The sequence below is a fragment of the Pelodiscus sinensis genome, chromosome 19 (assembly GCF_052426305.1).
Source record: "Pelodiscus sinensis isolate ZL-2025 chromosome 19, ASM5242630v1, whole genome shotgun sequence".
Lineage (NCBI taxonomy): Eukaryota > Metazoa > Chordata > Testudines > Trionychidae > Pelodiscus > Pelodiscus sinensis.
Window position 1 is genome coordinate 6216807 of NC_143070.1, and position 26701 is coordinate 6243507.

The 26701-nt window shown below is 49.1% G+C and overlaps 2 protein-coding genes across 2 annotated transcripts; one reads left to right on the forward strand and one right to left on the reverse strand.

Moving 5' to 3' along the window:
* Positions 1-1505: 1505 nt before the first annotated feature.
* Positions 1506-9963, reverse strand: LOC102455228 (uncharacterized). The gene is made up of 4 exons (XM_089770824.1): positions 9827-9963; positions 6180-6364; positions 4055-4168; positions 1506-3745 (listed from the first exon to the last, which is right to left on the reverse strand). Exons 2-4 carry the CDS (start codon positions 6316-6318, stop codon positions 2457-2459), a joined length of 1542 nt encoding a protein of 513 aa, XP_089626950.1. The 5' UTR covers positions 6319-6364; positions 9827-9963; the 3' UTR covers positions 1506-2456.
* Positions 9964-10101: 138 nt separating this feature from the next.
* On the forward strand, positions 10102-26065 carry LOC102455446 (uncharacterized). Its single transcript, XM_089770856.1, has 4 exons — positions 10102-10247; positions 10954-11088; positions 18540-18739; positions 20558-26065. The coding sequence occupies exons 3-4, from the start codon at positions 18553-18555 to the stop codon at positions 21655-21657; spliced, it is 1287 nt and encodes a 428-aa protein (XP_089626982.1). The 5' UTR covers positions 10102-10247; positions 10954-11088; positions 18540-18552; the 3' UTR covers positions 21658-26065.
* Positions 26066-26701: the final 636 nt, after the last annotated feature.

The window sequence follows — 26701 nt, forward strand, 5'->3', positions numbered from 1 at the left end:
TGAGGCTTGGGTACTTGCCTGAGGGGTGGCAGATCTCTGTTCTAAACCCTTGGGCTAGGTCTTACACTGGCGCGTTCTCTCGCAAAAACTCTTTTGCGGAAGAGTTCTTCTGCAAAAGCTCTTCCAGAAGAGAGCATCTACAGTGGCATGTGCTTTTGTGCAAGAGCATCTATGCCAGTGTAGTCACTCTCTTGTGCAAGAAAGCTCTGATGACCATTTTAACCATAGGGCTTTCTTGCGCAAGAAATTCATGTTGCCTGTCTACACTGGCCATTTCTGGAAGAGCTCTTGCACAAGAGGGCTTCTTCCTAAGTGGGAGTGTCAGCATTCTGGTGCAAGAAGCCCTGATTTTATACATTAGAATGTCAGTTTACTTGCGCAGGAACATACAGCCAGTGTAGACAGGCATCAAGTTTTTGTGCAAGAGCGGCCGCTTTAGCGCAAGATCGCACCAGTGTAGACACAGCCTTGGGCTTAATTACAGGAGGGAGGACTTGAAATGGTCTTATACATCCTGGCTGAGTATCCTGACCACCAGCCAAAATGTTCTAAAGAAGATTCCCACATTGCAGAGTTAGGCAGCCTCTGAAAACATCCCTGTTGTCAGAGAATCATTTCGCTTCTACAATTCATGAGTTGGAAGAAGTCTTATGCACCTATTTCCATAAAAGGGTCATGCCACACTGGCTAATTTAAATGGCTCCCCATGTAATGTGCGGAGATTTAGAGATCCAATTCTAAGGCACGTATCCCTCCTCATGCATTTAATAAGGAACATTGTCACATAATTCAGTCTTTACTGATCCCACTGCCACTTTTCAGAGATTCTACAAACAAAAAAAGGGGCATCTGCAGTACTCAGTGTCACAAAAAAAATAGCAGAGGTGAATGAGAAATCACAGCAGACAAGAAAACGATGGGCTTAGGTATGTAACATCAAATGTACATGAAGTGACTGAGCATAAAACATTCAGATTTCCCAACAAGTCATATTCAAGTCCCGTCATAATGTGAGAATCTTATCTCAGCCCGTTGCTCTGCATGGCTCTATTTTTGGACGGATGTTTCATTCCCTACTTTAATAATCGTGCATGTTCTCACTACATGGCCAATGCAGGCATACCGGACGCTGAGATTTGTAGGGAGAATTGTATTCTCTTGGTCCATCCCTAACCAGCACACTTCTGCTTTGTGTGGATACATCTACACGACAGAGGAAGATTGAAGCTGCCACTGTCAATCTTCTATGGTTTGAATTACAGATTAAGGGAATGTCTACATTGCATTAATGGCCAAAGACAGACAAAAATGGAGAACCTTCATTGCAACCCTACACGCCAGCGGGCGTAATAGGCATTAACTAACTACATTGCATCCCTCCTTCGGGAGAGGAATGCAAATGCAGACAAGTGAAACTGCAAATGAAGCGTAGATTTAAATTTCCTGTGCTTCATTTGCATAATTGCAGCTGGCTGCTTTTCTAAAATAGTGTATTTCGAGAAAAACGCAGTGCATGCGGGGTTATTTCGAAAAGAAACCCTTCCTTCGAAATAACCCTTTCTCCATAAAAAATGAGGTTTAAGGGTTATTTCGAAGGAAGAGTTTCTTTTCAAAATAATCCCCTGTGGACCGTGTTTGCTTTCTTGAAATAGGCTATTTTGGAAAAGCGACAGTCCATGATTATACAAATGAAGCATGGGAAATTCAAATCCGCACTTCATTTGCAATTTCGCTTGTCTGCATTTGTATTCCTCTCTCAAAGGAGGAATGCAATGTAGACACACCCTAAGACAATTAATTTGAACTGAGCGGGCACTTGTCTCTGCCAATAACCCTCATTTCATGAGGAGTAAGGGAAATCGAAGGAAGAATGCTTTTCCTTTGACTTCCTGCAATGTAGTCCTGAAAAGTAATAGGTGTAATGGCATTGCGCAAGAGGGTTTTTCTTGCGCAAGAAGGGGCAGTGTAGACGCTCCTTCTTGCGCAAGAGCCTCTTCTGAAAAAAAATGGTGGCTCATTAAGAATGCAAATGAGGCTCGGCGATATTCCACACAGCCTCATTTGCATATTTCTGCCACAAGAAGCTGCGAGTATAAACATAGCCTATGGGTGTGAGGGCTCCAGTTGGGAGTGTGGGACCTTGAATGGCCAATCATAAGGGGGTTGAGGTGCAGACCATTGACAGTCTAAAGTAGGGAGAGAAGACTCCCAGCAGCTCTCTCTTCCCCAGCCCAGGTGCTGCTGTGAATGGGAGATGGGAGAGGGGCATCTCTCTCTGCCATGGCAGCTCTGAAGCAGGGGGCATGGGACAGCTGACAGTCCCCTGGCCATGGCAGCTCTGGGCTGGGGTTGAGACCAGTGGAGAGAGGCATCTCTCCATGTCACAGCCCTAAGTGCTGGTGTAACAATTAATAGGCTGCTACCTGGCCACATGGCCATGCAACTTAAAAAGGAACTCAGGTCATAGGGTTTTCTCCTGTGTTGGTTCTTCGATGTTCAGTGAGGGTTTTGTTCTGCCTGATGGCTTGGCCACAGACAGACGAGTTGAAGGGTTTCTCCCCTGTGTGAACCTGCTGATGTTTAATCAGGTGTGCGTTCTGACTGAAACTTTTGCCACAGTCAGAGCAGTTGTAGGGTTTCTCCCCTGTGTGAGTTCTCTGATGATTAATAAGATGTGAGTGCTGACTGAAGCTTTTCCCACAGTCAGAGCAGTTAAAAGGTTTCTCCCCTGTGTGGATTCTTTGATGTTTAATTAAGTTTGCACGCTGACAGAAGCGTTTCCCACAGTGAGAGCAGTTGTACGGTTTCTCCCCTGTGTGGGTTCTCTGATGACTAACAAGATCTGAGCGCCCAGTGAAGCTTTTCCCACAGTCAGAGCAGCAAAAGGGTTTCTCCCCAGTGTGGGTTCTCTGATGTATAACCAGGTGTGCATTCAGAGTGAAGCTTTTCCCACAATCAGAACAGTCAAAGGGTTTCTCTCCTGTGTGGGTTCTTTGATGTATAACCAGGTATCCATTCCCACTGAAGCTTTTCCCACAGTCAGAGCATGTGAAGGGTTTCTCTCCTGTGTGGGTTCTCCTATGCCGAACAAGATCTGACCTCTGTCTGAAGCTTTTTCCACACTCAGAGCAATCAAAGGGTTTTTCTCCTGTGTGGATTCTCTGATGTGCTATCAGGTATCTGTTCTGACTGAAGTGTTTCCCACAGTCAGAGCAGTTGTACGGCTTCTCTCCTGTGTGAATTCTCCTGTGCCTAACAAAGTCTGTCCTCTGACTGAAGTTTTTCCCACAGTCAGAGCAGTTGAAAGGTTTCTCTCCAGTGTGGATTCTCTTATGTGTAATCAGGTTTGAACTATGACAGAAGCTTTTCCCACAGTCAGAGCAGATGAACGGCTTCTCTCCTGTGTGGATTCTCTGGTGTACAATCAGAGCCTGTCTCCATTGGAAGACTTTCCCACAGTCACTGCAAGTGTAGGGTGCCTCTTGATGGGGGATTTTCTGTTGAACAGTTTCGTTGTTTCTTTTCACTCCTCTGCTCCTGTGACTGGATTTACTCTGTCCTGCCCCTGCATGGTTTTGCTGCTGCTTTTCTAGGCTACATTGACTCTCACAGGTTTCTCCTTGCTCAGGTTTCTGAGAAACATGCCCTTCAGAGCTTCCCAATAACATCCCACGTGGAGCCACTTGTTCTGGTCCTTCCTGCTGAGGACTCTCCCCATTGTTCTCACTTACTGTCCCATCACCTGCTGGGATAGACAAAGAATCCAGACAAGTGTCGTTCTCTATGCTGGGCTGAAAGGAAAACTCTGAAAGGGGAAGAGAAAATAGGGAACACAGCCAAATAATGGCTGGAAAGGTTGAATAATCATGAGCTGAATTCATCCTCCTTCCTCACATCCTTTTCCCAAAACGAGGACCCAGCCTTTCCCCGCCCCCACTCTGACTGGATTTGAAGACAGGCTGAAAGGGCAGTTAGACTTGACAAAAATGCCCATGTGCCACCTGCTATGAGGACACAGACATTGGTTTCTGAGTCTGTTTAACTGATTACTCACCCGTGTGGGTGTCGCTGATGATCTGCCCTTCCTCACAGCCATGGAGATCTGGGATCTGCAGCTCCTCCCCTCGCTCCACCCAGGAGATCCCATGAGCTTTGGAGACTGGAAATCCTGCTCAGGGGAGCAATTAACCAAGTGCTGATCTTGTTCATTAACTTCTGTGCCATTACTACTGCCAGAGCTAAAACCTAAGTCGCCCACCCAGAAAGGCTCCTTCCCCACCTTGCAGAGACGGGGCTCTGAATGGTACAAGATCCCACCATACACCCACCTGCAGTAAAGGTGCATCCCCCCCTGACTCAGGAATGACCCCGCTGATTCGCTGGGGGAGCTGAGTTCTCTGCTGCACTCTCTAGGGTACAATTCAGTCTCCCTCATGGCCCGTTCCATCTCCCCCACCATCCCAGGGCAGGACAGGAACACACTGCTCAGCCAGGGAGCTCTAGTGAGGACTTGCAGGTCTGACGCTGAGACCCACAGGCAGGGCTCAGACTGCAGCTGCCACATGGCAGGTCACTAGGACTTGGAGAGGAAGGACCCGGCAGAGCTCTAGCTCCCCAAGGGCTCCGTCCACAAAGCTTCTGGCTGGGGGGGACTCAGCTCGCCCTGCTCTTTGGCTCGGATGCATCAATGGAGCCATGTAGATGAGGGCTGTAGGCAAAGGGAAATGAAGCCGCGATTAAAATAATCGCGGCTTCATTTAAATTTACATGGCTGCCACGCTGAGCCGACAAACAGCTGATCAGCTGTTTGTCGGTTCAGCGCCTTAGTCTGGATGCTCCCGTGCCGACCTGAAAGCCCTTTATCGACATCCCCGTTATGCCTCGTAGGATGAGGTTTACCAGGGATGTCGATAAAAGGCTTTCATTTCGACAGGGGAGCGTCCAGACTAGCGTGCTGAGCCAACAAACAGCTAATCAGCTGTTTGTCGGCTCAGCGCGGCAGCCATGTAAATTTAAATGAAGCCGCGATTATTTAAATCGCGGCTTCATTTCCCTTTGCCGAACAAACAAATCTACATGGCTCCGTCGACGGAGCCATGTAGTTTAGACATACCCTCCTTGTGCAAGGCCTCTGCCTCGCTGCAGGGCCCACTCCCCGGCATACACTTGTGACAAAGTGGGGGACTTGTGGGGGACTCAAAGGGCTTGCATGCAGAAGGGAGGCACTTAGCGTGTCCCTGTAGGCTGCTGGTGTAATGAGGTGAGAGGAGAGAAAGTCTGGGGGCCAGAGAACACCTCCCAGTGCCTCCCCTCCTGCCGTAGCTGTTGGCAGAGGTGTGACCTGCCCTGCATCTCACCCAACTAGCACTGGGCAGGGGCTCCTCCCGGCTGAGGAAGAGCGTTTCACTGAGCAACAGGAGGGCCGCGCGGAGCCTGCTGCGCCCTTCTCCCAGAGGTTCAGCCCACTGGCACAAGGTAGGGATGTGAACTTATCGGTTAGCCCTATCGACAAGCTGCATTCCCCTCAACCCCCGCTGCAGCTGTGCAATATTAGGACAGTCCCTGGCCCTGCGGGTCTCTCACCTGTCAGAATAACTTCCCCCTACTGCGGCTCTGCATTGTAAGATTCTTCGCACGCTGGCTCCCCTGTCCAACACGATGCAGAGGGACAGTGGGGGAGGTTATGCGGGGACCCAGCGCGAGCCAGACTGACCACTGTAACTGCCTAACCTTATCGACTAATTGAGTAGTCGAGTTGATACAAAAAAGAACTATCGACTACTCAATTAGGAAAGTAACTGCATTTTTACATCCTTAGCCCAAAGGGTACCCTGCAGGCACTAACAGCAGCCAGATCCAGACCCACAACTCTGGTACCTGCTGTTCTTGTCTGGGCCCTTCCACAGACACCTCCGGCCAAGGCAGAACAGGGGCAAGGTGGTGGGGAAGCACATTGAGATCTTGGGTGTGGGAAGAGCAGCACCATTGTTCTGTCCCTCAACCTGCTTCCCCTGGGAGGGGATATGGAGGGGACAGTCTCTCACCCAGGAGCCAGGGTTATTAGGGTTCATACTCCTGACATTGGGGGGCAGGGAACAATGAGGGACTCTGAACCAAACCCTACCCAGCTGCTCCAGAGCCCACCAGCTTCTGGTACTCGAGAGGACAGAAATCCTTACCCAGCCAGCTCACAGTCTCATAATTCTCCTGCATCACATCCCAGTAGAGGGCTCTCTGACCCGGGTCCAGCAGGGCCCATTCCTCCTCAGAGAAATACACAGCCACCTCCTCGAAGATCACCGGCTCTGCCACAGCCATTTCCTGTCCCTGGCTCTACAGGCTGTAGGCGTGGGTGTTCTGCAGCCTGTCAGGGGGAGAAAGGCAATTGGAGACATTTTAAAAGGGGCTTTAATCCTTTCCACACTCCCATTCTCCCCAGACTCTGTCTCTGGTGACACACATGGTGAACTCAGCCATTGTGGGCAAATGCTTGAATCTAGATATTCCATAAACAGCAGACACAAGTTGGATCCCAAATCCATATTCCTTTCTCTCAGTACTTGGCTTGAGTTTCAACATTCCTGCACCTGTAACAATGGGATTTGGTTCTGAGCACCCAGTGTTTCTGATAAGCCAGCCACATATTCATCTGCCTGCATTTAGGCTGCTTTATTTAAAAACTCTCATTTTCATCCATTTATTAGCAGCACAGACCTTGGTTCTTTCATTTCACAGAGACTATATAAACCCTTTCCACAACAGAGATTAAATGAAGTTAATATGACTATTCAGATGCTTATTATTAAATGTGTGCTGAGTGTTTGCAAGATGAGATCCTAAAATTCATGGGATCAGAACATAAGTTTTGCCCATGTTCCTGTCTACCGACTTTGGCCATTGCCAGCTGCCCCAGAGAGAATGAACGCAACAGGTAATCATCATGCGATCCCTCTCCTGTCATCCATTTCCAGACAAACAGAGGGTACGGATACCATTCCTACCCATCCTGGTTAATAGCCATTGATGGACCTAACCGCCATGAATTTATCTACCCTTTTTTTAAACCCTGTTAAAGCCCTTGTCTTTACAACATCCTTTGGCAAGGAGTTCCACAGGTTGAATGTATGCTGTGTGAAGAAAAACTTCCTTTTGTTGACTTTTCCCCAACAAATTATGTTCATCTATGTGTCTGACAACTTTGTTCTTTACTACAGTTTCAAATAATTTGCCCGATACTGATGTTAGACTTACCAGTCTGTAATTACCAAGATCATCTCTAGAGGCCTTTTAAAATATTGGCCTCACATTAGCTATCTTCTAGTCATTAGGAACAGAAGCTAATTTAAAGAACAAGTTACAAACCACAGTTAATAGTTCTGTCATTTTACATATGAGTTCTTTCAGAACTCTTGGGTGAATCCCAGCTGGTCCCAGTGTCTTGTTACTGTTAAGTTAATCCATTTGTTCCAAAATCTCTAATGACACCTCAATCTGGGACAGTTCCTCAGACAAGAGGAGTGGCGGGAAGCAGCATGACCCAGGCCGCTGCTAAACAAATGTGGGGTTTACAGACATTGATGAACATGCATTAGCTGTTCCCCTGCAGAGACACAGTGAAGAGTCACCTCTGGTGAGGTCAGCACTGTGCTCTGGACGTTTGCAAAAAAGAGAGAATTCATTTTAAAATCTCTGGATTTTGGCAACACAGAACAGTAGGACTATCAGAGTGAAAAGCACCATTGGAATGTATTGTAATAATAGATGTAGCGCTCACAGAAATGATGATGCAGATTAGAAGTACAAATATGAGAAAAAATCCTAATATTTACATATGCAATAAAGTAATAGAAAATTCAAATGTGTACCTCAGTGCTTGCAGAATGAAGAATTATTATAGAAATATGGATTTTGTAATAAGTTTTCAGGTACAAAATTATTTTCGAAAGTATCTCAGTGCTCTCACATTTAAAAATCCGGCCTGTAGTGCATATTCAGGAAGCAAAATCTATCCAAGTAGCCGGTGATGTGAAAAAACACAGGTGCTACATCTACACTGCAGGCTTCTTGTGCAAAAACTGGTTTGTGGAAGTGCAAGAACTGGTTTGCGGAAGAGTTCTTGTGCAAAAAATCTTCCACAAGAGCGTGTCCACACTGCCATGTGGTTTTGTGCAAGAGCATCCATAGCAGTGTGGACGCTCTCTTGCGAAAGAAGGCTCTGATGGCCATTTTAACCATAGGGGCTTCTTGCGCAAGAAATTCATGTTGCCTGTCTACACTGCCCTCTTGCAGAAGAGCTCTTGCACAAGAGGACTTATTCCTCATAGGGAGAGGAATAACTCTTCGGGAAGAAGCCCTGTGTTCCGACAATACTGTAAATTTACTTGTGCAAGAACGCTCATGCAGTGTAGACAGCCAGTAAGCTTTTGCACAAGAACAGCTGTTCCTGCACAAGAAGCATGCAATGTGGACACAGCCTAGGGTTAGAATGACCATATTTCCCTATGCTGAATACCAGACACCTGGCAAAACTACTGGTACTCAAGTGAGCTCAGCCACAATCAAGCAGAACTGAGCAGGACAAAGGTTCAAATTAACATCAAATGCCTGTGAAACATAATGGTTACATCTAGACTACATCCCTTTTTCATAAAAGGGATGTAAATTAGACGTATCGCAATTGCTAATGAAGAGGGGATTTAAATCTCCCCCGCTTCATTAGCATAAAAATGGCTGCCGATTTTTTTCCGTAAGGAGCTTTGTTGGAAAAAAGTGCCAGTCTAGACACTGATCTTGTGGAAAATAAAGCCTTTTCCGAAAGATCCCTTATCCCTCTATGAAATAAGGGATCTTTCAGAAAAGGCTTTATTTTCCGCAAGATCAGCATCTAGACCGGCGCTTTTTTCCAACAAAGCTCCGTGCGGGAAAAAAGCGGCAGCCATTTTTATGCTAATGAAGCGGGGGAGACTGCGTCTAGACTGGCATGATTTTGCAGAAATACTTTTAACGGAAAAGTTTTTCCGTTAAAAGTATTTCCGCAAAAGCGCGTCTAGATTGGCATGGATGCTTTTGCGCAAAAAAGTGCTTTTGCGTAAAAGCATCCGTGGCCAGTCTAGACGCGATTTTGCGCAAGAAAGCTCCGATCGCCATTTTAGCCATCGGGGCAAGAGGGCTTTTTCCCCGAGCGGGAGCGGGAAAGTATTTGCGCAAGAAGCACTGATTTTGGTACATTACCAAGTCAGTGCTCTTGCGCAAATTCAAGCGGCCAAGTGTAGACAGCTGGCAAGCTTTTGCACAAAATAAATCTTGCCAGTCTAGACGCACCCAATGACGGTGCAGCTGGACCCTTCTTCTCTTGAAGGCTTTAGGGTTCAAAAGGGAGAGGGGGGGACACTCCACCCCTTACACCTCTCTCACACTCCCCTCTCCTGGCATCACATCTCCCTGGGGCAGCACATGGGCAGGGCCACCCCAGTGGGAGATGCAGGAGGGGGGGGGGCTGCAGGCCATGAAGAAGCAGAGCAGGGCGGGGAGCAGCAAGGGGGGGGATGCAAAGGGCGGGGGGAGGGGTCAGCAGAGGGAGCAAGTCACCGACTGCCACCTGGCACCTGCCAGGCACGGACCAGCCACTGCTGCTGCAGCGTGGTCCGTGCGGGGTGGGGACCTGTGGGCGGGCGCTGCGGGACCAGCTGGGGGAGCAGCCACGGGACCCCCGCGGGATCTGGCGGCAGCAGCAGCTGGACCCGCCCCTGCGAGGGGGGGGGGAAGGCCCCACCCCCCAGCAGCTGCCGCCGCTGCCCCGCCCTTTGCGCAGGGCGCGCCCTCTCACCTGCAGCCTGCGGCGCGGCCCGGCTCCGAGAGGCGGCAGTAGCAGCAGCAGCAGCCCCTGGCCTGGGGAGCTCCGGGTCTGAGCTAAGCCCCGGCGCTGGCTCGAGAACGGAGTCACTGACCCGCTGCGCACGCGCGCTGTGACCCCCTCCCCTCCCCGTTCCGTAACGCTCTGGCCGGGTTTTCTGCGCGTCCCCCGCCAGCCGCGCCCAGCCCCGGCTCAGGCCCCGCCGCGATTGGCCCCCTGGGCGGAGCCCGCAGCCGCGTCTGACTCCGCCCCCCAGCATTGCCCCGCCCCCCGCGCGTGAGCCGCGCGCCCTGAGGGGGGCGGTTGCTGAGGGAGAGTCCGTTGGTGCCGTTACTCGCCGCGCGCGGCCGCTTCCGTGGAGCGGGAGGGGGCAGGAGGCGTCAGAGGGGCCGAGGTGAGGCGGGGAGGGTGGGGGCAGGTGTGTGTGTGGGGGGGGGAGGACGCTGAGGCCGGGGGCAGATAAATCGCTGGGCGGGGGAGTGTGGGCGGGGGCAGGTGACATGTCAGGTGGGGTGGGAAGCTGGGGGGGGGGGTACTGAGGCTGGGGAAGATAAATATCTTGGGGGGGGCAGCAGGGGGAGGGAGGGTTTTTCCCTGGGACCCAAATCAGTGGCTACTTGGGGGGGGGGGAAGGTGGCTCCTTGTCAGACCTGGGGGGGGGGGCAGGGGGGGAATTAATGGAGATTGCCTATCTCCTAGACCTGGAAGGCACCTTGAAAGGTCATCGAGTCCAGTCCCCCCCTGCCTTCACAGCAGGACCAAGCACCATCCCTGACAAATTTTTGCCCCCAAACCCTAAATGGCCTCCGCAAGGATTGAACTCACAACCCTGGGTTTATGCTCAAACCACTGAGCTATCCCTCCCTTCCCAAGACTTATCTCTTGCTGTGATTCCCTGAATTGCAACACCCCCCCCCCCAATAGTGCTTTTTAATAGTCGCTTTGTTCCTTTGCAAGTGCTTGAGCCCAAAACGTGGGGGCTTTTGTTTAAATCCCCAGACAGGAAAAAAAAAATCACCTGTGTTTGGGGGGTCTGGGGGGGGGGGGGTGAAGAAAGGGGATGATCTGGATTTTTGTTTCTTTGTTTGTTTCTTTCACAGTTTCCTAGCTGAGTACTAAACAAGCCTCCCCTTAGAAGCCCTCACACAGTGTTTCCGGTGCCGTAGAGACAGGTCGAGGTCGTCTTAATACAGGTTCAACCTCTCTAGGTCGGCACCCTTGGGACCTGCTGGGAGGTCAGTGTTGTCTAGCAGCATCACCAGCATTCCCATTGCTTGCTGGGCTCTGAGAAGACATTTAGGGGCAAACTAGAGGAAAATCACAGCACAGAACCCTGACAGCCAGGGAGGATGGCTGTAAACAAACTTTATGGGACCATGGGAAACTTGGTCACAAGTGATAAGTGGACATTGGGCTAACAAAAATCATGCTGGACCACAGATGTTGCCAGACTAGGGATGTGAAGAACTAGTCATCCCCTTCTCCCCTTGCTGCTTCTATCAGACAGGCAGGAAGGGGGGAAGTAAGAGGGGGTACTTCGAAGCTTGGGGCCAGACCCCGGGCTCCACACCCCGGGCTCCACGTGGCACTGCTGCTTTGAATAGGTGCGTGCAGTCCAGGGCCAGCTGGGGTGTCCCCAGGCTGCACGCAGCATTTCAAAGTGGCAGTGTTGCACGCAGTCCAGCGTTATCAGGGGAGTCCCCAGCTGACCCTGGGCTCCACATGGTGCTTTTGCCTGTGAAGTATAGCAACAGCACTAGGGCTGTAGCTATACTTCAAAGGAGGAAGTGCCCTATTAACTAATTGAATAGTCGATGAAAAATGCGTCGACTCTTCGATTAGTCAATTACACCTGGCATTGGCCACTATTGGAAGACAGGATACTGGGCTAGATCAACCTTTGGTCTATCCGGTATGGCCGTTCTTTTATACCTCTGTTCACTAATTGGTCCTGCAAGACTCAGTTATTTTTATTGAGTCTTCTCTAAAACATTTTCAGACTGTCACTATCTTTTTAGGTAATGTGGTAACATAATTAAATGCCAAAGTTGCTATTGTACCAGAGCCATTTACTGAAGGATTATTACTTCCATGGTCTGTGATGTGTTATCTTCAGCCCAAGATCAAATTGCCCTTTTTTTTTTCAAGGCAAACTCATATCTAGTTTATTCTCCACTACCTTCTCTAAAAAAAATCTCATGCCGCATTACCGCTCTTTGGGTTTTTATCCCAGGTTGAATATCTGACTTTTAGATTATTATTCCACAAATGCAGTTGCTGCTCTCCTCCAAGGTGAATCTTATTTTATTTTCCATTCATATTTCCAGCCTCTTTGCATCTCTTTGCATTATTTCTCTGTCCTAAGTGGTGTTCACAAATCCTCCTAATTTTATTTGCAAATTTCATCAACATGGTCGTTTCTTCCTCTTTTAGGTCATTACTACAGATGGCAAATAAGGCTTCATTCAGCAAAGTGCTTGAGCATACACTTAAGCCTGAAGTGATTTGCTGAATAAGGAGGGCTGAAATAAAGCATGTGTCCAAGGGCAGCTCTGAACTGTGGCCCAAGGCCTCAATTCTGCAATTTACATGAAGGTGTAGTACCCTGTGTTTTTACAGAGCCCCACTGCAGTCAGTGTTGCTCTGTGTAGCCACAGGGGTTCATCTGCACATTGGAAATTGTAAGGCTGGGCCTAAATCATGACCCATCACCAATCCTTTAATACAGTGGTTCTCAAAGTGTGGTCTGCAGACCACTAGTGGTCCGTAGCCACCTCCCAGGTGGTTCACAGAAAGAGCTAATCCCCCCCCCCACCCTTCTCCCCCACAGGGGAGAGCCCGTGCTGGCTCTTTAGCCTCATGTCCGCCAAGCCCCGACACCACCAGACCACTTCAAAAGAGAAAGAGACCAGAACAAGTGGCTCCAAGCTGCATTTCTTGCCTCCCACCTGCCTAGCTCAGCTGGAGGAAGGGCAGCATAATCAAGGGCTTTCCCCCAGGGTGGCGGGAGGGAGTGTAAAGAGAGCCCAGCCCAGAACAGCAGCATAATCAAGGGCTTTCCCGCGGGGGAGGAGGGGGCAGTGTAAAGAAAGACCAGAACACGCAGCTCCATGCTGTGTTTCTCGCCTCCGTCCTGCCCAGCTTGTGGAGGGAACTCCTGCTAATGTCAGGCTTTCTCTGCTGCTCTCATTGGCTGGAGTTGCAGCCAATGGGATCAGCAGGAGACTTTATTTGGGACTCACGAGGATGTGGAGCGAAGTAAGCAGCTCCCCTCATATCCAGACCCTGCATTCCAAACCCCCTTACTCCGCCCATACCCCCACACACCCAGCTTGCTCCAACACCAGGGCTGGGCAAAAGATGATCTGCGGGCCAGATCTGGTCCACCAAGCAGCCAGGTCTGGCGAGAGCCTCAGCCGGGTCCCTGCCTGCCCTGCCCCTGCTTGGCACTCAGGAAAGATGCTGCAAGGCCACATGTGTGTTTTTGAATGCTGAGAGTCTGGAGGAGGGGAGACAGGCTTCTCATGCTGCCCCCATACCCAGTAGTTCCCATCGGCTGGTTTTGGCCAGTAGCCGCTGCCTGTTTGCAGGACAGGCAGCGTGGAAAGTGAATCTCCTTCCTCATCTTCCTGGGGCTTACAGCTTTAGGTTCCAAATAGTATATATGGCTTCAGCAGCTCCCCTGAGCAGGTACTGGGGCTGGAAGGCAGGGACCCTGGCTAAGGAACCTGCTGTGCTGCTGGCTGGGAGCCAGGTAAAGTCTCCCAGCCAGAGACTGTCAGTGGCACCCCAGACCCTCCCTCCCCTAACCCTCTGCCCCTTACCCCATGTGACCCAAATGTTTTGCACCCCTGCTGCAGCCCCCATGCACCTTCCCAGACACTGCATCTCCTCCTATGCCCTATCTCAGGTTACAACCCCCTCCCAGACACTGCACCCCAATCCACAATTCCTGGTCACAGCCCAAACCCCTGCGCCCCTACCCCAGGTCACACTCCCCTCCCAGCCCTTGGACCTCACTCCACTCCATTGCCTCAGGGCACAATCTTCTCCTTCACTCAAACATCCTTCCAGATCCCACACCCCAAGCCCTTTTCTGCACCCAGCCTCCATCCCAAACCCCTGCACCTCCTCCATTAATAATGGAAAAGCATGATCCTCTATCAATTACCAAATTCTTGGAGTGGCCTCCCCATCAAAAGTTATTGCCCACCCCTGCTCTGTACCTTCCCTCCTGGCCAGACACCTTACCCCATGCCTGCTACTGCATCCGCTCTTGCTCCTGCACTCTCCCTTGCTCCTGTATCTCCCCGCCACCCCACCCCTGGCCAAACACCTACCCCCACCCTGCTCCAGCATCCACCATTGCTCTTGCACCCTCCCTCCCGGCCACACACTGCATTCTCCCTTGCTCTTGCTCCCTCCGCCCCAGCCAGACACCTTATTCCCAGCCTGCTTCTGCACCCTACCTCCCACCTAGACCTCACATCCTGCACCCCATCCCTATCTCACACAGAATGAGGGCAGGACCCTCAGCCGCAGCTTCTGTGCATGCTTTGCTCGGGGGCGCCTGTGCAGCACACCCTAAGGAGTGAACTCTGAGGCCAGCTGCTCATGTCACTACAACCCAGTATGTGGGACAGGGGCTGGAGTGGGATGGGGTAGGGGGACTCTTCAGGAACCAAACTGCCTGCGCTGGTGTGGAGAGGTCACACAGGGGTGGAGGGTGTTGTGTGGTTTGGCTTTTGGATACGAGAGGAGCCAGTAAAAAACACCTCAGCTAGACTCTTGTTAACTTTATTATGCACAGAGTAGTAAAGGAAAGCAGTGCAAAGTTACATAGATCTATTTCAATACACAGGATAGTTATCACAGACAATAATATAACACCTACACCTTGGACAATACACAAGATACTTAATTTTCAGGATAGGGATATACGTATACTTAGCTCTATAAATCACACACCGTTCCACTGCTAAGACCGTACAATTGTCAGATGGGAGGTCGTGGCCTCATTGTTTCCCTACGTGCAGAGGCGTCCACAGTGCATCTGTGGGTAGGAACAGGCACAGCTTCTAGTTGCAGCAAGCAAGGTAGTGGGGACCCTTTACCCAATCCCTTCCACTGATTATCTTTTTTACACCTCCTTTTCTAGCAAAGCGAGACCTGGTTGTTCTAGTAAAATCTACCAATTGATTATGTATTGTATATGCCCGTATTTGGGATACATCCTGCTATTCAAACTATACTATACTTGATTGGTAGTTCTATGGCTGCATCAGTGATTTTCACATATTAGAAATGTTATGTACCAGTACCAGGTTTCTCCCAGTAATCTTGGCATGGTTTCACTATACCAATACTCCCTACACACTGTTGTTTAAGGCACTCCTGATGCACCCCTCCTCCCCAAGCCTGGCTTACGTGCCTACTTGCACTAGGCTTGAATCAGGCCTGAGTTTGCTTTGTTAGAAGCCGCACTTTGGTCAAGGCATCCATCACTAGTCCGGTTAAGGCAGGGCTGGACAATGGAGACATTATTATTCTGGTTAAGACAGCATTGTCGAGGCTCCCCTACAGAGGGAAACCCAGGAGAGGGAGGGGCAGAGGGGATGGAAGTGTCAGGGGGAAGGAGGCATCTTCACTGTTTGCAAAAATGGTGAGTGGGGCAGATGTGGGATGTTCCCCATTTCCAGGGGGGAGCATCTCAGGGCCGTTTCCCAGGGCTGTCATCTGAATGGCACAGTGTCTCCCAGGGACTGGCCAAGGCAGCTCTTCCCTGCTGGGTCAGGTGGATTCACCTGTTAAAGGGCATAGATGCAGTGAAATGTTTTAGATACAGCCCCTTCCAAACACTGTCATGGCCAGACCTGGTTTTAGGGTCTAAAGAATCCCTGGTTGGTTTCTGTGTCTGCTTAAAGCTGACTGGCTCACGCTATGAAGCAAGGGTGGGAAACCTGTGGCTTGGGAACTGCATGTGGCCCCTGGATTGCCTGGGTCTGGCCCCCAAGGCTCAGGGTCCCCTCCTGGCTTTCTAGCCCCCCCTGCAACTCCCCATAGGGTTGGAAAACATAAAATCTACTGGGCTGGGCCCCCCAAGGCTCTGGTATGTGGAAAATATGGGGAGTGTCTTTCTGCTTCTCAGTTAGGGGCCACATCTGTGAGGGGTCTCTCACTTGTGTGCAGCCCACTACTTGATTTTTCTGTGGATCGGTGGCCCCCAACCCGAAAAAATGGGAAGTTGACGTGTGAAATCGCAGGGGAGGCAAAATCTTTCCAGCGGACAAACCGACCGCATGGATGGGAAGGATCACACAGCTGGCTGAGGGGCCAAAGGACAAAATTAGGACAGGCACTGGGGTTAAGAATAGAATCTGGGCACTGCTACTAAAAAATCTCAGTGGGGGAGCATTTGCAGTGTTTGTAAAAATATGGCAGAGAGGGACAGGATGGGGATGGGGGAGCCAAGTGCCCACTTTCCAGGGTTGTGTTTATGGCCAGTGCCTCCGCCCTACCTGAGAGGATGGACTCTGCGAAAGGGGATTAGATTCAGTGGCTGGGGATTGCCTATGTGAGCTGCTGTTTTGCTTCCTACCTAGCATCCTAGTTAGGGCAAGCCATGTTCCAGATTTAAAGGGACAGTGCTGGATTTAAGCCCTGCTGCAGGTGTCCTGACTTTCTTAAAAACAGGCAAATTATCCTGTATTTTCTCTCTTCCTCTCCCTCAGTACAGGCAGATCCTGCTGCTGGTCAGACCTGTTCTTGCCAGCAGCCTGCCCTCCAGCAGAGAGTGTGGGGTCCAGTGTCTGGTCCCCTTGCTGGTCCATCAGCGTAGCCTCTGCTGGGTGCTGCTGGGAGTCCTCTGTCAGTCAGCAGAGCCTCCATTCCCCTGTCCCATTTCTGTCCGGACTGACTGTGCTACCAGCAGCAACGGCTGGTCAATGTGTGCAGGTGCCAGGTGGCAGCCGGTGGCTTGTTCCCTCTGCTGCCCGCCCGTTGGCCCTTTGCATCCTCAGCAGCAGGACCTGCCACTTGCTGTCCTCTCCCTGCTCTGCCCCTTCATGTCCAGTAGCCCTCTGCTCCTCCATATCCCCCTGCGGAGCACAGCCCTGTCCATGTCAAAGCAGGCTCTGGTTGGGAGGTGCTTACCTAGGCATCTCCCAGCCAGCAGCTCTGCATGAACCTGAAACAGGCTCCCCTGCCTGTGTGTGTGGGGAAGAGGAGGGGGGATACTCCATGTGGCTCTCCTCCAACACAGGGAGGGAGTGGGTGAGGAAGAGTAATTCACTGCCCCGCCTTCAGCAAAATGTCTCAGTGCCTATTGGCTGGAAACTGGCCAATGGGAGCTTGGAGATTTTTCTAGGGGGCGGGTACAGTGCACAAACTTTTCTCTTTCCTGCCCAGCTTGCAGAGCAATTAGCAGCCTGATGTTTAAAGTGGCTGCAGCTGCTCTGTAATAAGTGTGCTGGCGAGACAGCCCCGGGCTGGATCTGGCAGTTTGGTGGGCAGCATCCGGCCTGCCAGATGCCTCTTGCCCACCCCTGGTCTAGTGGATAATGGCTCTGTGAAAATCAATAACTGAAAGCTGAAGCCAGACAATTTCAGGCTAGAAAGGAGGCACAGATGTTTATTTGATAGGGAAGAGGAGTAGCCGGTGAAACAAAAGGCCAAAGGAGGTGGTGGATTCTCCATCTCTTGATGTTTTCAAATCAACATTGGACGACTTTCTGGAAAACATGCTTTGGGGAAATAGAGCTTTGTGCCTAGGTAACTGGGTTAAGTGTAATGGCTTGTGCCACAGAGAAGGTCAGATTGCATGACTAAGGATCTCTTCTGATCCCATGAATCCATGAATTTTAGAATCTCATCTTACAAACGCTCACCACACGTTTGACGATAAGCATCTGAATAGTTGTATTAACTTCTTTTAATCTGTGTTGTGGATAGGGATGTTAAATATTGGTTAACTGAATAGTCAAGTAATGTCATGAATTCTTATTGGTTACTCAACTATTCTGTAGTCCCTGGGGCTGGGGCCAGCAGCCAGTGCTCTCCAGCCCCACTTCCAAGGAGCCCCCTGCCACTTCATGAGGCAGCAGCGCAGGGTACTAGGCAGGAGCTGGTCCTCGAGGGCAGCCAGTTTAAAAACCAGATAGAGGCACCAGCATGGGGTGGCAGAAACTCCTGTTTAGGGGGTGTCTGAGCACCCAGACCCTGCCTGCCTGCCCAGCTCTTGATACACTTAATACACTTTAAATGCAGAGCCGCAGCGGGGTTAGGTCCCTCACCTGGCGTGAGACAGGACTGATCTGGGCTGCTGGCCAGCCTGCTAAGAAATTTACTGGCAGGTAGGGGGTGGGGAAATATGTTTAATCTATAGAATGAACCTATAAGCTTTTGCTTATCAATTAATCGGCTACACTATTACATCCCTAGCACTCAGAACTGAATCCTATTCTTTCAGGCTCAGTAATGTTGAAACTCAAGCCAGGTACTGAGAGAAATTAATATAGATTTGGGATATAATTTGTGTATGCTGTTTATGGATCTAGACCCAGCGTTTGCCCAGAATGGCAGAGGCTAGCATGTGTGTCACTAGGGAGGGAGTCTGGGGAGAATGGGGGTGTGGAAAGGATTAAAGCCCCTTCTGAAATGTCTCCATTTGCCCTTCTCCCCTTTACAGATTGCAGAATGCCATGCCTTGCTCCAGCTCAGCCCACGGCCTGCAGAGCTGGGGAAAAGAAATGGTTGTGACGGAGCCGGTGACCTTCGAGGAGGTGGCTGTGTATTTCTCTGAGGAGGAATGGGCTCTGTTGGACCCGGGTGAGAGAGTCCTCTACTGGGATGTGATGCAGGACAATTATGAGGCTGTGAGCTGGCTGGGTAAGGATTCCTGTTCCCTTGGATATCAGAAATTGGGTGGGCTCTGGAGCATCTGAGTTGGGTTTTGTTCAGGGTCCCTCATTGCCCCCTGCCCTCCATTGTCAGGAGTATCAGCCCCAATAATCCTGACTCTTGTGTGAGAGACTGTCCCTTTCAAGGCCCTTCTGGGGGAAACAGGTTCAGGGACATAACAATGGTGCTGTTTTTCCCATACCAAAAGTCTCAATGTGCTTCCCCACCATCTTGCCCATGTTGTGCATTGGCCGGAGGTGTGAGTGGAAGGGCCCAGGCAGGAATGGCAGGTACCAGAGTTGTGGTCTGGGTCCGGCTGCTGTTAGTGCCTACAGGGTACCCTTGTGCCAGTGGGCTGAGCCCCTGGAAGGAAGGTGCAGTTCCTGAAGTCTTTTCTGGCTGTGGCTGTTGGTTCCTGTCAGTGAAAGGGGCTGGGTGTAGGGACTGAGGGTTAGTGCCTCTGTTATTAATTGTGAAATGAGCTCTTTTTGAACTTCAGACGCTGTACTTGGTGTCGGGACACTTGTGTTGAATTCCCTGCCCTGCAGCAGACTTCCTTTGGAAGCCCAGGGCAGGTTACTTAGAGTGACTTAGGAGTATTGGGCAGGTTCAGCTGCAGGGCCCTACTGCTGACCTTGGGCCCCTGAGGTAGTCTCAGCAGGGCAGCATGACACATGCCTTCCCTGCTCCTCCCCATCTCTGAGCTGAGGAAAAGATGTGCCTCTACTGTCGCTAGCCTAGCTACCCTCCCGGAAGGACTCCACAAAGACAACATCCTCCTACAGGGTATTCTTACATCGCCAGCAAACCGGCCTGAGCTGCTGTTCTAGAAGGGGCAGGTCACTGTTAAGGATGTAAGAAATCTTAGCAGTTGCACAACTATTTGATGGTCCCTGGGACAGGGCTGGTGAATACTTAACAAGATTAGCTGATATGCTTAGGCTTGTCGTTAATCATGAAGTCAACTACTCATTGACATTTCTAGCTTGGACAAGTCAACCATCCAATCAAAGAGCAGGGTGAGCTGAGTCCCCCAGACAGGAACTTTGTGGACATATCCCTTGGGGTCCTTTCTCTCCAAGTTGTAGTGACCTGCCATGTGGCAGCTGCAGTCTGAGCCTTGCATATGGGACTCAGTGTCAGACCCACGGCCCTCACTAGAGCTCATCTTCTGTCCTGCCCTGGGATGGGGGGATGGAATGGGCTATGAGGGAGACTTAGTTGTACCTAGGAAAGTGCAGTAGAAAGTTCAGCTCCCGCTGAGAATCAGCTGGGTCATTCCTGAGGCGGGGGGATGCACCTTTACTGAAGGTGGGTGTATTGTGGGATCTTGTACCATCCAGAGCCTAGTCCCTGCAAGGTGGGGAAGGAACCTCTCTGGATGGGCGACTCCGATCCTGGCTGTGGAAGTAGTAATGGCAGAGACCTTAATGAACAAGATCAACACTTGGTTAATTGCTCCCCGAGCAGGATTTCCGGTCTCCAAAGCTCATGTGATCTCCTGGGTGGAGCGAGAGAAGGAGCTGTGGATCCCGGATATCAAGCGCTCTGAGAGAGAGGAGAGCAATCAACTAAACTGAGTCAGAAACCAATTTCTGTGTCATCCTAAAGGGTGTCTCGTACATTTTTATCAAGTCTCACTGACCCATTGGCCTGTCTTCAACTCCAGTCAGAGGGCGTGGGGTGGGAGTTGGACTCTCTCCTCCTGGGGAAGAGTTGTGAGGAAGGAGGATAAACTCAGCTCATGATTATTCAACCTTTCCAGCCGTTAATGGGTGTTTTCCCCCATTTCTTTTCCCCTTTCAGAGTTTTCCTTTCAGCTCAGTGCAGAGAATGACTCCTGTCGGGATTCTCTCTCTAGCCCAGCAGGTGATGTGACACTGAGTGAGATCAATGAGGAGAGTCATCACAAAGGACCAGAGCAAGTGACTCAACATGGAATGTTATTGGCAAGCTCCAAAGGGCATGGATCTCAGAGACCTGAGCAGAGAGAAACCTGTGAGGGTCAGTATAGCCCAGAAAGGCAACAGGGAAACCATCCAGGGAAGGGACAGGATAAATCTAGTCACAGGAGCAAAAGGCTAAAAAGAAATACAGAAGCTATGCAACAGAAAATTCCCCATCAACAAGCACCCTACACTTACAGTGACACTGCAACTCCTATTGAACATCGAAGAACCCATGCAAGTGAGAATCCCTTCACCGGCTTTGACTTTGGGAAAAGCTTCAGTGCAAGCTCACTCCTTGCTGGACATAGGAAAATCCACGCGGCGAAGCCCTTTTTCTGCTGTTACTGTGGGAAAAGCTTCAGGAGGAGCTCACATCTTATTAGTCATGAGAGAATCCACACAGGAGAGAAACCCTTCAACTGCTCTGACTGTGGGAAAAACTTCAGGGAGACATCAGCCCTTGTTAAACACAGCAGAATTCACACAGGGGAGAAACCCTTCAACTGCTCTGACTGTGGGAAAAACTTCAGACACAGGTCAGACCTTGTTAAACACAGCAGAATCCACACAGGGGAGAAACCCTTTTACTGCTCTGACTGTGGAAAAAGCTTCCATAGGCGTTCACATCTTACTAGTCATGAGAGGATCCACACGGGAGAGAAACCCTTCAACTGCTCTGCCTGTGGGAAAAGCTTCAGGGAGACGTCAGCCCTTGTTAAACACAGCAGAATCCACACAGGGGAGAAACCCTTCAACTGCTCTGCCTGTGGGAAAAGCTTCAGGGAGAGGTCAACCCTTGATAAACACAGCAGAATCCACACAGGGGAGAAACCCTTCTACTGCTCCGCCTGTGAGAAAAGCTTCAGGGAGAAGTCGACCCTTGTTAGACATAGGAGAATTCACACTGGTGAGAATTCACACATAGGAGAATTCACACCCTTCAACTGCTCTGACTGAAAAGCTTCAATACGACATCACTCCTTGTTAAACATAGGACATAGGAGAATCCACACAGGAGAGAAACCCTATAGCCTTTGTTCTCTTTAAGCTTGGTGACCAATTGGCCATGCAGCAGCCGATTAAGTGCCATGCAAGTATTTGGGGCTGTGGTGGGGAGAGATGCCTCTACCCACTGGTCTCAGTACTGGGCCAGATCTCCAGTGGCCTATCCCGCAGCCCCACATCTGCCATTGCAGGGAGAAGTACGTATTTCCTCCCTCCCCTTCCACAGCAACACCTGAGATGGGGTGGAGAAAACTGGTGGGAGTCTTTTCTCCCCAGTATAGCCTTCTTTGGCTTGCCCCATAACCCTTCCATCCTTGGCCCGTCCCAGAAATCACACCGGCAGCTGAAGCCCTCACTCCTCCACAGCTCAAGCTTCTCTCACCCCTGAGCCCCTCATCACCAGTCCCACCTCAGAGCCAGCCCTCCCACCCTTGCTCCCAAACTCTGTCCCAGCCCTGAGCCACCTTTGCACAATCCAAGCCCTTGAGCCCCACTCCTGCCACCTGAACTTTGTTCTGTATGCCAATATGAAGATGTCGCATATCCCCTCCATATTGGTGCCTGTAACAAAATTCATTCTGCACACATGTAGGGAAAAATTAGGTGGAACACTGTGTACAATTGCTCCGACTGTGAGAAAAGTTTCAGAGAGAGGTCAGGCCTTGTTAGGCATAGGAGAATCCACACAGGAGAGAAACTCCTCAGCTGCTGTGACTGGGAAAAGCTTCAGTAAATGCTTACACCTTATTGCACATCAGAAGTTCACACAAGACAGAGCCCATATAACTGCTCAGACTATGCTCAAAGGTTCATTCGGAGTGCATACCTCCTTTAACATGTCAGAAGAGAGAGGTAAATGCTGTAGTTCAAGCAAAGAAAGCTTTAGTCATTGTCACGCATTGTATCACAGCCAAGAATCTAAAGATATGAGAGACCTTAATAGTGATATAAAAGGTTTCTGGGGCCACTGCTCAGAAGGTCAAATTGCTTAAAGAGAGGGCTACTTACAGCCCAAGTCTGGTGGTTCTCCATGATAAAGTACACCAACTCAGTCAGAGAGCACTTCTGTTTGCCACAGTGGCCAACAAGAAGACACACACGCAATCCTCTTAGACCAGGGGTGTCCAAACTTTTTTCAAAGAGGGCCAGATTTGATGAAGTGAACATGCGTGAGGGCCGACCATTTTGCCTGACATTCTTTGAACCATTAAAATTAAATGCAAATTAACTATTTTATGCAAAGTTTATTGCAAATGGCATACTTTTCATTTCGTCACATGGATGACAAATCTAAACAGGTGTTAAATCACTCTGCCTTTCATATCTGAAGGCCAGATGGAAAAAAAAATCCAGGAAGCTGAAATATATGTCAGGAACATTGTAAAGTACATTACATAGTATTGGTAATAAAGGTTGTCAACTTTTAAGTTCAAAAAATATGAACAGGAACATAACCCCAAGTATACATGTTGTGTCCAAATATATTTATAACTGATTTAGACCAACTGACATTAACTGAGATTTTACAATGTATTCATCTCAATACATATGGATTCGTTGGGGGCCATAAAAGATAGATATTGCCAAATTACCTGGGGGGCCGTATTAAACCAGAACACGGGCCGCAATTGGCCCGCAGGCCGGACTTTGGTCATGCCTGTCTTAGACACAACAGCTTCTCCTGTGTCTGAACCACTACCACACAATACACAGAGGCGAGGTTATGAAAACCAATCTCACCAGATCTGAACAGGTTCTCCTTATCCCAAAGGGCCAGCCACATTTCCAGGTCAATTTATACCTTAGATCGTACCTGAAAGAACACACTGTGCCAATCCTTTAGAATCTAAAATCAAAGGGCTTATTAAGAAAGAAAATGTTGAGAGTAAAATTGTTAAAGGACACGAGTTAAATACACCATTTATAATGTTCCTGGTACAGGCTTGTGACAGAGATGGAATAAACTATCTTAAACACCTTTGGAATGCATCCTTTGAATATATCAGTCCTTTCATAGCAAAGATGCTCCTGAAGTGATGAGCTGGAATGAAGTCTGGAATGAAAACAAAGATGGATGAACCTCTAGGGCCCTCTTTATACCCTTGTCCATGTGGAGGGAATTCCATTGTTCTCCTTGTGTGAAAGTACCTCCCAAAAAGGATTTTGCAGATGAGCAAGTCACCTGTCCATTTGTGACTTGGTCCTTTTTAGGCAAGCACCCATGGCTTACATGCTGGCGTGAAGGTACACAATGAAGTCTTCAGCTGTGGATTAGCACCACTTTAGATGCATTGTATTGCTATTTGTTTGACTAGCAACCTTTTCACTATAGGTGTGTGAAACTTGTTGATAATTTCCAAGAAACAAACATGAAATACAGGTACAGAGCCAATACTCATACCTTTGAGTACAAAAATGATAGACACACGTGAGCAGTATAAACAGTCAGGGAATCATAAGCTTTCTGTAGCCATCTCACTTGACCCACTTTGCATAAGATTTGGTGCAAGCATATGATTGATAGTGGTTGCAACAATGTTATGCATGTCCATAGTGTCTGATAACATCACACCTATGAATTTGCCCGGGGTAGGGAAAGCCTCTGTTAGAAGTCAGTCTTTGTTGTTCACTAGAAAATCCACACAGGGACAAAACCTTTAAATGCCCTGATTCCTGCACCCCCATGAAATCATAAAGTTCATGATTCTAAGGAATGATAGAAGGGAGAACAGCAAAATAGAGTCAATGGATTTAAGGAAGGCAGATTTTGGTAAACCCAGAGACCTGGTAGGTAAGGTCCCATGGGAAGCAAGACTAAGAGGAAAAGCAACTGAAGAGAGTTGGCAATTTTTCAAAGGGACATTAAGGGCTCAACACAAGCTATTCTGCTGCGAGAGAGGATAGAAAGTATGGCAAAAGACTGCCTTGGCTTAACCAGGAGATCTTGCATGCTATAAAAAGTGGAAACTAGGACAGGTTACAAAGGATGAATATAAGCAAACAATACAGGTATGCAGGGGCAAGATTAGAATAGCAAAGGCACAAAATGAGCTCAAACTAGCTACAGGCATAAAGGGAAACAAGATGACATTCTATAAATATATTAGAAGCAAGAGGAAGACCAAGGACAGGGCATGCCCATTGTACAGTGAGGAGGGAGAAACAATAACAGGAGACTTAGAAATGGCAGAGGTGCCATTCGGTCTTCACCAAGAAGTCTGATGAAGGAATGCCTTACATAGTGAATGCTAGAGGGAATGTGATAGGTTTACAAGATAAAATAAAAAAAGAACATGTTAAAGATCACTTAGAAAAGTTAGATGTCTTCAAGACACCAGGGCCTGATGAAATGCATCCTAGAATACTCAAGGAGCTGATAGAGGGGGTATCTGAGCCTTTAGCTACATCTTTGAAAAATCATGGAAGTCAGGAGAGATTCCAGATACAGTACCCATCTATAAAGAAGGAAATAAGAACAAGCCAGGAATTTACAGACCAGTCAGTTTAACTTCTGTGCCAGGAAAGATTGTAGAGCAAGTAATTAAGGAATTGATCTGCAAATATCTGGAAGAAAATAAGGTGATAGGTAACAGCCAGTATGGATTTGTAAAGAACAAATCATGTCAAACCAATCTGATAGCTTTTTTTGATAGGATAACAAGTCTTGATAAGGGAGAAGTGATGGACTTTAGTAAGGCATTTGATATGGTCTCGCATGATCTCCTTAGCCTCTGAGGATAGGACAAGAAGCAATGGGCTTAAACTGCAGCAAGGGAGGTTTAAGTTGGACATTAGGAAAAACTTCCTGTCAGAGTGGTTAAATACTGGAATAAGTTGCCTAGGGAGGTTGTGGATCTCCATGTCAGGAGATATTTAAGAGCAAGTTAGATAGACATCTTATCAGGGATGGTCTAGATGGTCCTCGGTCCTGCCATTAGAGCAGGGGACTGGATTTGATGACGTCTCACGGTCCCTTCCAATTCTCGTGTTCTATGATCTTATCAGTAAACTAGGCAAATACAACTTAGATGGGACTACTAGAAGTTGGGTGCATAACTGGCTTGATAACCGTTCTCAGAGAGTAGTTATTAGTGATTCATCATGTTGGAATGGCATAACAAGTGGGATTTCGCAGGGATCTATTTTGGAACCAGTTCTGTTCAATATCTGCATCAATGATTTAGATATTAACATAGAGAGTACACTTATTAAGTTTGCAGATGATACCAAGCTGGGAGAAAGATTAAAGAAAGTCACCTGTCTCGTAGAAGAGGACAGTGCTGCTCTTATGGCTCTAGAGCAGATGAGGTAAAAGGCAAGATTTTTCTACACCAGCTTTTTCTCTCTGAATTGACCAGTTTCTGAGCAACCCTATGAGATGCTCACCTAATGGTCAGCATAGGTGCCTGAGACTGGCTACAGCTTCCTCCCACTCTGGCCAAGCTCTCAGAAGGGCTCTATGTGATGCCAACTAATCAATTTGCAGGCACCGATGGCTGAGCATGCCGCTTCACTGCATGTTCTGGGATGTCCTTGCCCTAGACTGTGCCATGTGTTGGAAAGCGTTTGGCTCCTTCCTATCATGGAGGTGGTCTCTACGCACCCTGCTGCTGGCGAAGTTGGACCTCGGTGCTCTGAGGAATTGGTGCTTAGCCTTGCTACTCAGTGTGGACTCTATGGGCATAGCAAATCACAGCGATGTAAAGTGCCAATGTAAATGCAATCCCAGCACTGTGAACTACTCTCCTCCTGGAGGTGTTTTATCTAGAGCAGTGGGAGACTCACCGTTCTGCTGTGGATCAGAGGGATTTCTATGGAAAGGGAAAGGAAAATGAGGAATAAATGAGCAGTTGCAGAATGGAGAGAGGCAAGTAGTGGAATACCCCAGAGCCACTTTGATAGTCTTGTGGTCTTATGTCTGCCTCCAGTGCCTCCCAGTTTTCTGATACAATGAGCAGCTTGCTGCCCTCCCTCAGCAATGCATCCTCCAAAATCT

Excerpts from the sequence above, each read along its gene's own strand:
- LOC102455228 (XM_089770824.1), bottom strand. The coding sequence starts at position 6,318 with ATGGCTGTGGCAGAGCCGGTGATCTTCGAGGAGGTGGCTGTGTATTTC. Across the intron at positions 4,169-6,179 it reads TGAGACTGTGAGCTGGCTGG|GATTTCCAGTCTCCAAAGCT; the intron begins GTAAGGATTTCT and ends TCCCCTGAGCAG. Across the intron at positions 3,746-4,054 it reads CATCAGCGACACCCACACGG|CAGGTGATGGGACAGTAAGT; the intron begins GTGAGTAATCAG and ends TGTCTATCCCAG.
- LOC102455446 (XM_089770856.1), top strand. The coding sequence starts at position 18,553 with ATGCCTTGCTCCAGCTCAGCCCACGGCCTGCAGAGCTGGGGAAAAGAA. Across the intron at positions 18,740-20,557 it reads TGAGGCTGTGAGCTGGCTGG|AGTTTTCCTTTCAGCTCAGT; the intron begins GTAAGGATTCCT and ends TTCCCCTTTCAG.